The sequence below is a fragment of the Danio rerio genome, chromosome 19, assembly GCF_049306965.1.
Source record: "Danio rerio strain Tuebingen ecotype United States chromosome 19, GRCz12tu, whole genome shotgun sequence".
In the NCBI taxonomy this organism is placed as follows: Eukaryota; Metazoa; Chordata; class Actinopteri; order Cypriniformes; family Danionidae; genus Danio; species Danio rerio.
In genome coordinates this window covers 37,947,184-37,960,635 of record NC_133194.1, presented here as the reverse complement: position 1 = coordinate 37,960,635, position 13,452 = coordinate 37,947,184, and the positions used below count along the sequence as shown (strand labels likewise).

Genomic DNA, 13,452 nt, shown 5'->3' with positions numbered 1-13,452 from the left:
TCTTGACACTTAACAGAAATAATGTACAGTATAGAATATAAAGTCATGGTGCAGTGGAAAAAGAATGAATATTATGTGTGACTCCCATGAGCTTGGAGGACTGCATCCATACATCTCTGCAATGACTCAAATAACTTATTAATAAAGTCATCTGGAATGGCAAAGAAAGCGTTCTTGTAGGACTCCCAGAGTTCATCTTCTTTGGATATATCTTCAATGCCTCCTCCTTCATTTTACCCCGGACATGCTCAATAATGTTCATGTCTGGTGACTGGACAAACCAATCCTGCAGCACATTGACCTTCTTTGCTTTCAGTAACTTTGATGTAGAGGCTGAAGTATGATCAGGAGCGCTATCCTGCTGAAGAATTTGCCCTCTCCTGTAGTTTGTAGTGTAATGGGCAGCACAAATGTCTTGACACCTCTTGATGTTGCCATCCACTCTAATTTCTGTGAGAATCTTGGGTCTATGCGGGTTCCAGTCGGTCTTCTGCAGTATTTGGGATGCAGTTCAACAGATGATTCATTGAAAAAATCTACCTTCTGCCACTTTTCCAAATGATCAGCTAGAAGTCAAGTTATTGTTTGTTGCTCCTACACCTGGCATTGATTACAAGACTTTTGTCGATAGTGCACAGTAAGAAACATTCATGTATCATTATGCTGGATTACAGACAAAGTTATGATTATTGTGAAACCAAAAGCAAAATAATCCAGAATTCCTTTACTGAGGTTTAGAAATAACTCAGGGTTAACTATTTCTATTGTGAAAAGCCTTATCATGACTTTAATGAATACAAACAAAAAGGTAAAAGGCTGCAGTAAAAAAGAAAACTAACAATGAATTGATGATCTTTCTCTCTTTGCAGTTTGTAATCTTGTGACCCCAGAGGCCATTGACAATGCTGACGGTGCTCTGTGTCCTGCTAACCCTGGGGAATCATGCCCTTGGTGGAGGTTACGCTCCTATGCCTCAGATGAAGTACGTGCAGCCCATGATGAAGGGGCCTGTTGGGCCTCCCTTCAGAGAAGGCAAGGGCCAGTATCTCGGTGAGTGTTCAATTTAACATCCATATTTATATCTATGTAGTTTTGCCATCAAACAATCCATTGAGTCATTTAAATATGCTTGCTTCATAAAAATTTTTCAACAAAAGCTGTCAGGATCAAAATTGTTCCAAGACTCAGGAAGACTCATTTTCAAAGAAATTATGTTCTTGCAGCAAGGGAACAATACAGAAGAAACACAAGAGGTTACATTGTGGTCCATCGAGCCCAGTTTTTATACAGACAAACAAACAGATGATAAAGCATTGTCTTTAATCATTGCTCTAGTCTAAACAGTTTGTTGGGTAGAATCCTGTTCATCACATACTCAACTCTTTGTCAGCACAATATTCCAGCAACTTGCACATTCCAACCGTTCAACTGATTGAAAACCACAGTTAAAAATCACTGTTTTTCCAATACTCTGAATTCAGACATACTGCTTGGCTTGCATACTGTTTGGTCACACTTTATTTTGATGGTCCATTTGTTGAATTTAAGTTACATTGCATCTACATGCCAACTAATTCTCATTACATTGTAAGTAGACTGTTAGGGTTAGTGTAAGTTGACATGTACTTGTAAATTGAAGGAGCATACAACTGTTGAAGGAGCAGTATCAACAGATATTAAGCAGACAGTCTACTAATACTCAAATGGACCATCAAAATAAAGTGTTACCTACTGTTTTTATCAAACTATATAATATGGAAGTATGCAATTTGGGAAGCAGCACAGGAAAACGTTTGTCCAATCAAAAATGTTCTGTCCAAACCAGTGCTTAATTTGTGAATTGCGAGATCCCTGAACAGATCGGGGTAACGGATCCGGCATGTTACCTGAGGATAGAAAGGTGTTGCAGAGGGAGGGCTGGGGGAGGTTGTGGACAAAAGTAAAGGGGGTTGAGGAGTCGTGGAAGAAGTGAAAGTAAACAACGAATGGGTGAGGAGGGCGGTCAGGATAGAATGAGAATGCCATTCACTGACTTCTCTCGCTCTATAATACAGTATATATATATATATATATATATATATATATATATATATATATATATATATATATATATATATATATATATATATATATATATATATATATATATATATATATATATATATGTATGTATGTATGTATGTATGTATGTATGTATGCATGTATGTATGTATGTATGTATGCATGTATGTATGTATGTATATATGTATGTATGTATATATATATATATATATATATATATATATATATATATATATATATATATATATATATATATATATATATATATATATATATTAGGGATGTAACGGTATCAGAATTTCACGGTACGGTAATACCTCGGTATGAATGTCACGGTACGGTATTTATTGAATCATTTACAGGAAAAAACAAAACTTATGAAAATACTCCAAAAAAGTGCCAAAAGTGTCAATGACATACAAATTAGTCACCTATCTGTAAGCTTTGAAACAGGAACTTCAATTTTAATAACAAAAAAATATTAAACCATGTAAAAAAATTACGTTTCAATTTAGTAGTGTTGAAAACTCATCACATTCAACATTTAATCACTCACTCACTTAGATAGAGATGGGTTTAAAGGAAAATTATCATATAAATATAATCTGGTAAAAGCTGGTATCTCTGGGTATTTACAATGTCCCCTGCAACAAAAAAAAAAACCCTCTCATTTGGGACTGAGGTTTCTGGGACAAGAGAGATATGACTTGGCCCAGTTTGACAGCAGTGGGTAACGTTGTGCATTGTCTTTCCGAGAGGACAAACCATGAGTGAGATAGAGATCTCATGTCTGCATCAATCTGAACAGTGTGCTGTGTTTCTGCAGTCCCCATGACTGATTATTAGTCGTATTCCCCAACTTTCAGGCACGTGCACACACAGGGCTCAACCTGTGCAGTGCACATGCCCTTTTTAGTCTTGGATAGAAAGTGCCCTTCCAAAATGATCAAAAGTGCCCCCGCGACGCGACATACCCTCCGTCCCCGCTTTACAGTATGCGCGCGACAACACAGCTGATTAGAACGCGCGCAACAACACAGCTGATAAGAACTCGCGCGACAACACCGCTATTCAGTACGCGCGCGACAACACAGCTGATAAGAACTCGCGCGACAACACCGCTATTCAGTACGCGCGCGGCGACAACACCCGCTTTAGGGTTTTCCAGCGCTTTTTCATCCCCGCTTCTAGCAGCACACTCCATTACCGCATTACTGGATCTGTCGCGACAACAGACCGCAAGGGATTATGGCCAAGCCTGGGCTGATGGGAATTGTAGTTTCCGGTACCTCCCGTTCGCTTCATTCGCCTGTGCAAATTTTCTCTGAAGACCTATAGTTTTACCGATTCATGCGACTACGGTAATATCGAAAAAAATTAATATTGCGGTATGACGGTATTTACAATACCGTTACATCCCTAATATATATATATATATATATATATATATATATATATATATATATATATATATATATATATATATATATAAAAGGGCATTGTGAGAGTGTTAGAGGAGATGAAAGAGGATCAGGGTGAGGTGATGTCGCCTCCGTCTGGAGCAGTATTTCACAGGCCAATACAGTGCAGACCTAAAGGGTGTGTCAAAACAAGTCAAGAAGGCCTCGAGCTGATGAGATATCCAGGGTGAGTGTCAGATTGAAAGACGTACAGAAGGTGCTAAAGATGTAACAGAGGTCAATAGAAGTGACAAGTAAGATTTGTCTGGGATGTGATTGGTTTAGCTGCCTACTGCTGACAAAGTTTATCTAGAGGAAAATTCAGAAAACATATTTGGTGTTCCAAACCTGTGTGGAACATACACTCACTGGCCACTTTATTAGGTACACCTTAGTACTGGGTTGGATCCCCTTTTCCCTTCAGAACTGTCTTTGTGGCATAGATTTAACAAGGTACTGGAAATATTTCCCAGAGATTTTGGTCAATATTGACATGATAGCTTCACGCAGTGGCTGCAGATTTGTCGACTGCACATCCATCATGCAAATCTCCCGTTCCTCCACATCCCAAAGTTGCTCTTTTGGATTGAGCTCTGGTGGCTGTGGAGGCCATTTGAGTAAAGTGAACTCATTGCCATGTTCAAGAAAATAGTCTGAGATGATTCACGCTTTATTACATGGTGCGTTATCCTGCTGGAAGTAGCCATCGGAAGATGGAACACTGTGGTTATAAAGGGATGGACATGGTCAGCAACAATACTCAGGTAGGTTGTGGCTTTGACATGATGCGCAATTGGTATAAATGGGCCCAAAGTGTGCCAAGAAAATACCCCCCCCCCACCCCCCCCCCACCATTACACCACCACCACTAGCCTGAACCGTTGATACAGGGCAGGATTGATCCATGCTTTCATTTTGTTGACTTTTAAATTTTGACCCTACCATCCCAATGGCGCAGCAGAGCTGAGACTCATCTGGCCAGGCAACATTTATCCAATCTTCTCTTGTCCAATTTTGATGAGCCTTTGCAAATTGTAGCCTCAGTTTCCTGTTCTTAGCTGACAGGAGTGGCACCCGGTGTGGTCTTCTGCTACTGTAGCCCATCTGCCTTAAGGTTCAACGTGTTGTGCGTTCAGAGATGCTCTTCTGTATTCCTCGGTTGTAACGAGTGGTTATTTGAGTTACTGTTGCCTTTCTATCAGCTCGAACCAGTCTGGCCATTCTTCTCTGGCATCAACAAGGCATTTGCACCAACAGAACTGCTGCTCACTGGATATTTTCTCTTTTACTGACCATTCTCTGTAAACCCTAGAGATAGTTGTACGTGAAAATTGAAGTAAATCAGCAGTTTATGAAATACTCAGACCAGCCCGTCTGGCACCAACAACCCTGCCACATTCAAAGTCACTTAAATCACATTTCTTCTCCATTCTGATTCTTGGTCTTGACCATGTATTCTATGCAACCATGCATTGAGTTGCTGCCATGTGATTGGCATATTAGAAATGTGCGTTGTACTAGCAGTACTAGCAGTTGTACCTATTAAAATGGCCGGTGGGTATATATGGATTTTTTTTAATCAGTGCTGAATAAAACCAGAGAAACCCTGTATCTTACTGGATAGAGATCCAAGCTGAAAAGGGGTTTATATACAAAACAACGTACAAAATCAAGATAACAGCTGAAGCCCATAAATTAAAAATAATTGCCATATAAAATGTTTATTTTCCCACTATCAGTCAAACTACTTTATGTTATTTTAGTCAAACCATTGTTTATTAAATATGATAGCTTCTTCTTTGGTGGCGTCACGGGGGCATCACATGATCATCTCACATTAAGAAGGTCACTGATTCGAGCCTCAGATGGGCCAGTTGGCATTTCTGTGTGGAGTTTGCTTGTTCTCCTCGTGTTGCCGTAGGTTTCCTCTGGGTGCTCCGGTTTCCGCCACAGTCCAAAGACATGCGGTATATGTGAATTGAATAAGGCAAATTGTGTATGTGTGTGAAAGTGTGTTTGGGTGTTTCCCAGTGTTGGGTTACAACTGGAAGGGCATACGCTGCATAAAACATATGCTGGATAGGTTGTCAGTTCATTCCACTGTGGCGACCCCAGATTAACAAAGGGACTAAACTGAAAAGAAAATGAATTTTTTTTACCTTTATTTTATTAAGGTCAGGTCATTAATCAGTGATGTTGTGTCATTTTGACCAATATATATAACTGTATGTAGATCACTAATTTTTTTACATTTTATTTTCACAAAAGTTATTTTAAACATTAAGCAGACACTTTATTTGCATTTAATATGCTTTTAATGAATATATAGTCACTTTTTAATGTTTAATGTGATGCCAAGTTCAAGATGGCATGAACATTGTTTTTTAATTCTCAGTTTACAAAATAAAGTGAGTGCTATAAACACTAAAGTGATAAAAAAGATGTCACTTGCATTCCTAGTAATCAAAATTACTCAACTAATGTGATTTTAGATGTCTGTGTACATTTTTCTGCTGATTGTTCATAAGGTTTTTGCATGTCTGTGGTTTGCTGACAAAGATTGCTTATCCTTTTTGTCCTCTAGCATCTGGTTACTTTAAAGGAAAGCTTTTGTGCGTCAAAGTATTTGTGTATTTCACTTAAAAAGACACAGCATTTATTTATGGACGTGTCATGTAATGCAGGGACTATTCAATTTTTGTAATGTTTTTGTGTTATACCATAAGTTTAAACATTTGAAGCATTAACTAAAGTGGTGTGTTTAAGTGACATACATGATCATTTTATACTCAAAATATCTGAAGAGGACCCCTCTGTCATTTCAGAAATGTAGGAATTTCTCTTTTTTTCCCTTTAAAAAATAAACAATAATAAATAAATAAATTACTTTTTATGTTTTATGGAGCTTAAATGTATATGGGTGCAACAGGAATTGTCGTGGAATGTTGAAAGTGAGAAAATGAGAAAGTTACAGGCTACTAAATATTTCATGTCTGTTCAAAAAACAACACTGCTGAAAAAATCCCTGAAGAAAAACTGTGTTCTTACTACCATCTAGTGGACGTGGAAAGACATGCTCATCTGGCAGATGTTCTGAAAAAAAGGAGTTTGCTTTAGAAGTGTCTGTCAAATTACACATTGCTTGCCAAGTTGGAACATAAGGAATTTTTTATTTAAAATGTATCAAAATACAGCACACCCACGGGCATGGATAACAAATAAGACTATATAATAGCCGTAAAAAGTCAACTGCTTATGTCATGTGTACTTTGTTCTGTCTTCTGTTCTTTTTTTTACTGCTTCCATTTTCATATGTGTTTAGGAGATTGTCTGTATTAGTCCGCACTGGAAAAGTAAGAATCTATATAATTTCTGTTGGGAGAGATACTGAATGCATAGGGCTGTGTAATAGACCTATTGCACCACTTGAGGGCGCTTTAAAATTACATTACAGCGTTTTGCAGCAGATGAGGATTTGCAAAATGTTTACAGATAAGTGGACAGATGGATATACATTAGCAATACTGAGCCATATTATATATGTGGGATAATTCTGTTAGCTAATTGCACTACATTTAGTATAAAATAAATTCCTCACGTAAGTTTCTTGTCAAACTGTGCTCCAAATGTTTGTTTGTGTTTATGGTTTCTAAAGTGAAAAGCAAATTTGTTAAAACTGACCAGTTGGCTCAATCTCTCTCAGAACTGGCATCTTCTGGACATTTTATTACATCATAGCACTAATTTAAACTATCAAACAGGTTACATGCAAATTTACATTGTTTTTATGTAGTTGTTAACGCAAATTGGTAGTTTTTAATGCAGACATGTATGTCAAATGACACCACTACAGTTCCCTTGCTGAAATTCTGGTGAGGCCAAGTGCTGTTGAGAACTTTGTCCTTGTTGCTTGTTTATGTTTTGTCCATAAACACATTTTCATTGCCCATTGGGCTTTTATTTCATACTGGTGTAGATGTCATTGAGCAGATACTTGAACATGGTTTAGAGTAAAGCATAATGATGAGTGTAGTCTCACCAGCATTTCAGGGTACATTCAACATGCATCTTTAATTCTTAAATCTTTTTTATTAAATATTATAGGATTTTATTTCTGGATGTCAACCATGATCCCTGATTTCTGTTTCTTTTTTATTTTAGATTTTCCACCGATGACGGGCATAACAGGGGAGCCAGGTCCCCAAGGGAAGCCAGGACCAAGGGGACCAGCTGGTCCCCCTGGATTACCTGGAAAACCAGGTATAGGAAAGCCTGGTCTCAATGGTCAGACTGGTCCACAAGGACCTTCAGGATTACCTGGGATTGGTAAACCAGGTCTACCAGGTTTACCAGGAAAAATAGGGCCTAAAGGACTGCCAGGACTTAATGGCGAGGTTGGGCCTCGTGGAGAGCCAGGCCCACGGGGACTTCAAGGTCAACCAGGAGCGCCTGGGCCTGTAGGTATTTCATTGAATGGTAAACCAGGGTTACCTGGCACTAGAGGCCCGCCAGGATCAAGAGGTGAGCCGGGGAGTAAAGGTGCACGTGGTGTTCCAGGTGAACCAGGACTTAAAGGGGAAAATGGCAATGGACACACAGGTCTAACAGGTCCCAGGGGACCCACTGGCCTTCAAGGACCTCCAGGAGCTCCTGGTGTCCCTGGATTGGGTAAACCAGGGATTAATGGCCTGCCTGGGCCATTGGGGCCAAAGGGTGATAAAGGAGCACCAGGAGATCAAGGACCCTCTGGACAAGTTGGTCCTCCGGGACAACAAGGGCCACCAGGAGCACCTGGTTTGGGAAAACCTGGACTTGATGGTATTCCAGGAAACTTGGGCCCAATAGGCCCAAAGGGGGAAGCTGGCCCCAGAGGAACTCCTGGATTTCCAGGACCCCCTGGCTATGGAAAACCAGGACTTGTAGGGCAGAAAGGAGACAGAGGTCCTACTGGATTACAAGGAGTCCCTGGGGATAAAGGAGAACCTGGACTGGAAGGTCTACCAGGAGATTTAGGGCCAACTGGACAGTCTGGGCTTCCAGGTCCACAAGGTTTAATGGGTCTTCCAGGAAAACCTGGGATGCCAGGTCTTAAAGGAGAGAATGGACCACAAGGACCTTCAGGTTTGCCAGGACTTAGAGGAGATCAGGGCCCGAGTGGGCTGGCAGGAAAGCCTGGCCTCCCAGGAGATAAAGGTCTACCTGGTCTTAACGGAGCCACTGGCAAACCTGGACCTAAAGGTGAACCAGGTCACATCGGTCTGCCAGGCAATCCTGGTTTAATTGGAGCACCAGGGCCAAAAGGTGAGAACGGGTTTTCAGGAACCCCTGGACCACGTGGCAATTCAGGGATTCCTGGACTCCCAGGCCCTACTGGTCATATGGGACCTCAAGGCATTCCAGGATTGAAAGGCGAACAAGGACCACCAGGGCCACAAGGAATTGGAAAGCCTGGAGACAAGGGGATGCCTGGTCCACAGGGACCTCCAGGAAAACAAGGCAATCCTGGACTCAGCGGTGTACAGGGCCCCCCGGGTCCACCTGGACCTCCTGGGCCCCCTGGCCCCTCTAACGGTGATTTAAATCAGTTAGCAGTTCAAGGTCCAAATATCGCAGGAGAATCTGTTCCGAAACCAAATGTTGAAAGGCCAAACTTTGGTCATGCCGAGCTCTCTGTCTCCGTGGCTCCTGCTTTTACTGCAATTTTGACAACCCCATTTCCACCATCTGCAATGCCAATCAAATTTGACAGAACTCTTTACAATGGGCAAAATGCTTACAACCCTGCCACAGGCATTTTCACAAGCCCACTGTCTGGAGTCTACTACTTTGCTTATCATGTACACGTAAAGGGAACCAGTCTGTGGGTGGCACTGTATAAAAACAATGTGCCTGCCACATACACCTATGATGAATACAAGAAGGGTTATATGGACCAGGCTTCAGGTAGTGCAGTGCTGGAGCTGAAGGAGAATGACCAGGTTTGGGTGCAAATGCCCTCTGACCAGGCAAATGGGCTCTACTCCACTGAGTACATCCATTCGTCCTTCTCAGGGTTCCTCCTGTGTCCCACATAACGGTCTGTCTGAGCGGAGAATTGCTTGCTCAAGTGCCTTGCAGTAACATCTGTAATAACAGCGACTAGATAATAAGACTTACTGAATGACGGAGAGGCTGAGTTTGAAGAAGAAGATGGAGGATTCATGCTGGGTCTCTGTTTTCATCCTCTCTTTCAAATGTCTGATTTGATCATTGTTTTACTTTCAAGTGTTGTTATTTTCTGCCTATATGATAATTTTATTATAACTGTTATATTATTTTGGTTGATGTTGATATATTGGTGTTATTTTATTGATGTTGTTGTAGTTGTTGTTTATCACGATCAGACTATTAAGTACATGGCAATGTGTAGGTAACCATTTAAAGACTTACCCGTGTGACTGCACACATTGCCAAATGTTCTGACTCCCATTGAGGTCCTTTATATTGACTCTGGGGTTGTATGTTCCCCTGGCTGCAGTCAAATTCACCTATATATTTTTCCCTTATATAAAACAGGCTACTTGAGACATTTCAGATTTTAGAATGCAGACATTCTATACAAGCATTGTTATTGTATTTGTATGTTTAAATACATCCGTAATTTAAAGAATAATCCTCAGCTTCATATCATTTTTTATTATTAAACCAGACAGGTGAATATCTGTTTTTGCTTAGTTATTAGGTATATATGTTTTGTTTGATTTACTGTGCTAAATTGTTGGTTTTTGTGCAACTATGTTGCGTTTGAGAGTCTTTAAGAAGAGAATTACTTGATGATTTACAGTTCATGGCAAGTTTGTGTCAGTTGGAGGTCTGAAGAGGATTGCTGGATGACATGGTTTGCATTCACAAAACAAATATGCTCTTTCTGCGACACTTATTTCATACTATCAAAATCACGACGTCAAAGCAAATCATTTTTAGCTTCTCTTCAAATTCATAAGAGAGCCTACAGTGCATTGGTGAGTAAGGGACTACTAACGCATTGAGTATGAAAGTAACATTTTTCTTTTGTACCAATTCAATTCTCCATTACAGAATTCAAACTACTGCATTGCATTCTCTAAACAGTTAACATTCTTTCTTTTCTCTTTCCTGCTTGATGCATTTGCCTTTTTTTGCGTTCGTTTAAGATTTATTTGACTCAATGCACATCCCAATCAATTACAATATTGACAAATTTGTAATCATCACACTGTGATAGCACTGCTTCAGTGTTGTCTATGAATGATTCTTATATTTAGTGAAGTGAGTGAAAAATTAGGTTTGAAGTCCTTCTTTAAAAGGGGTGGTCCACAGTATATTTTAGGGCTTGGTTGTGTTTATAAGATGCAAATCAATGTGTGTCCATGCTTCATTTGTAGAAAAGCACATTATGTTTCATATATCTTACTTTGATTATATACAGCTACTCAGCTAACATCAAAACGGCTGTCATATTTCCTAGTTCTTCTGAAAGGCCCAACCTCACGAGGCTCTGATTGGTCAGCTAACATAATGTGCAGTGATTCACGGATCGGCTCTAAGTCACCACATCACGCCCGTACAAGCTCACGTTTTTTGCGCTGTGTAAACAGTAGCTGTTAGCCATATCTGATTGTGCCTTAATCAGACAGAAAATGAATAGCACACAGCTATACCATATGCCTGCTCTATAAAAAAATCTTACAAGTGTCTTTCACATATATTCCGAAAAAAGCATGTGTAAGTAATATGAAATGTTCACATATCTTTTGCGAGTTTGTCTTTTGAGATGTAGAACACACGGAAAGCATCTGCATAAAGAGACACTGCAGCACTGCTGAAGATTGGGGGTGTTTACAGATAAATGTAAATTTTAGCTAAATTGTTAGCGGTGCCAAACAGCATTTCCCGTTGTTTACATCCTTGTTTTCGTCCTTACTACAACATACCGTTAATGTTAGAAACTGTGCCTGTAGTTGATCAATTTTAACAAATAAAAATACTTACCGGTTGTGGCTCACAATCAACAACTTTGTTGGTTGGAGGAGTTTTTAGCTGAATCCAACTGGGAGAGATTCTGGAAGCTGTCCTTTGTCGAATCCTAGCTATATGTTTTTTATAATTCTCTGGAACATGATTAAAATTAAACTGTTAGCACTTCTCTCTTTGTGTTGTGTCCTTCGGATGCCCAGATACAGAAACACAACAAGCTCTGTGGAAATAGCAGCATTTGTATGCCATTTTAGCTTATAACACAACATAAGAGCGTCTTTGTCTATGCCCCTTTGCTGCATGGGCCGGGGTGTGTTTCTGTGGTGAATACGCGCAACCTGAAGCGTTGTGATCTCACATATTTTTTTGTAGTCCCCAAACTTTGTTCGATGTAGGCTTTGCTAAGCTAACTCTATAAAAGTCAATGTCTCCCTTTACATTGAACTTTGAGTATATTCAGAGAAGTTGTTTATGTTCACACTGCTACATTATAGATCAACTAAAGCTTAAAATATGACATCGTAGTGGATCATTCCTTTAAAGAAGTTCCCTTGCTTCTGTTTGTTTGACCCTTATTGAATCAGACTAAAAGTATTAGCAAACGAATGTACTCACTGACTTTTCATGCACAGTTATACGACATTAGTTGCTTCAGTTAGAGATTATTCACATCCGTATAATGTTTTGGCACCAGATCCTAATACTTCAGCATGTATTTGATGACCTTTTATTGTATATTAACACTGTGACTGATATTTTCTCAAATGAGTGTCTATTGTTTTTGTGCAATGGATTGAAGATTTGAAGAATTCGTTGCACTAAAATATCTCAAAACTGCTTATGTTGCTTCTATTTGTTGTTCGAAAACAGACTTGGAAAAAAAAGCCTTGATTATTTTCTATGGGATATGTGTTTGGTATTAGTCAAATTACAAGAAACAACCATCCCAATTGCACATTAACTTAATGAAGGCATATTTATACATCCAGTAAGGAATGTCCGACCACCGAAACCCTGAACGTACAAATAACCTTACAGTGTATTTTAACAGCTTCCAATGTTTAACTTTCTATGTTTTATAATGTACCTGTTGATCTATAGAACATTTTGTCTCATTGCATTCACTTACGCAATCCATTTTGGGTATTAAAATGCACTCTTTGATTGAACTTTTTTTTTGTCAGCTCATACAAAATCTGCAAGTACTTGACCGTACTGTTGCAACATCAATAAAGACTTTCTTGATCAAATTTGTGTTTTGTTTTTATAACTAACTAATAAGAGCTAAAGTGTTACTAATTATAGAAGTGATAGACAATGGAATTGCATGAATACATCTCATAAAGTCAGTACACATGCTATGCATGAGACAAGTGAACTACTTAAATAGCCACATTATGTTAAAACCAATTCCAGTGACAGATTTTATGCAATAATATTTACAATATATAGATGATTGTTAGGGTAATATATATATATATATATTATCACATTCTTTTTTATCACAGATTTTATCACATTCACTTTACACATTCATTGAAATGAACATAAACTAACACTAGGGGGAGTGAATATCCCATCCAGTGCTGCTTACAGAAATGACCACCTGTGAGCACAGAAAATTGGCTTATAAGCATTCATTCACTCTAATTTGGATTATGTAAATCCAAAACTAATATATGCTAATGAGGTATTCATACATTGAGGAAAACACTTGTTAACATCTGATGAATGTTAACTGTTACCACACCATATATTGTTGTGATTTTATACTGACGTTCTAAACACTTTTTATTGAATTATGCAGCTTAATATGAAGTCATTCTAAACTGCTCATAAGTGTGTGTGTGACTTAAACTTCAAATTTAAGGTTGTTAAAATATTTTGCCACAAATTTCTTCAAATTAAAATAAACATTGATTATATATACTTGAAA

The 13,452-nt window shown here is 39.0% G+C and overlaps 1 protein-coding gene across 6 annotated transcripts in view; it reads left to right on the top strand.

Annotated features, from left to right (window-relative positions):
- Positions 1 to 12,766, top strand: part of col8a2 (collagen, type VIII, alpha 2) — a 202,376-nt gene extending 189,610 nt beyond the window's left edge. For 5 of the 6 annotated variants that reach the window (XM_068215201.2, XM_073931209.1, XM_073931207.1 and 2 more), the window contains 2 exons: positions 870 to 1,050; positions 7,683 to 12,766. In XM_068215201.2, the coding sequence (XP_068071302.1) occupies positions 903 to 1,050; positions 7,683 to 9,595 (2,061 nt within the window). In that variant the 5' untranslated portion in view covers positions 870 to 902 and the 3' untranslated portion in view covers positions 9,596 to 12,766. The remainder of the gene's footprint in view (positions 1 to 869; positions 1,051 to 7,682) is intronic. The other variant, NM_001082901.1, reaches the window with a different exon arrangement.
- Positions 12,767 to 13,452: the final 686 nt, after the last annotated feature.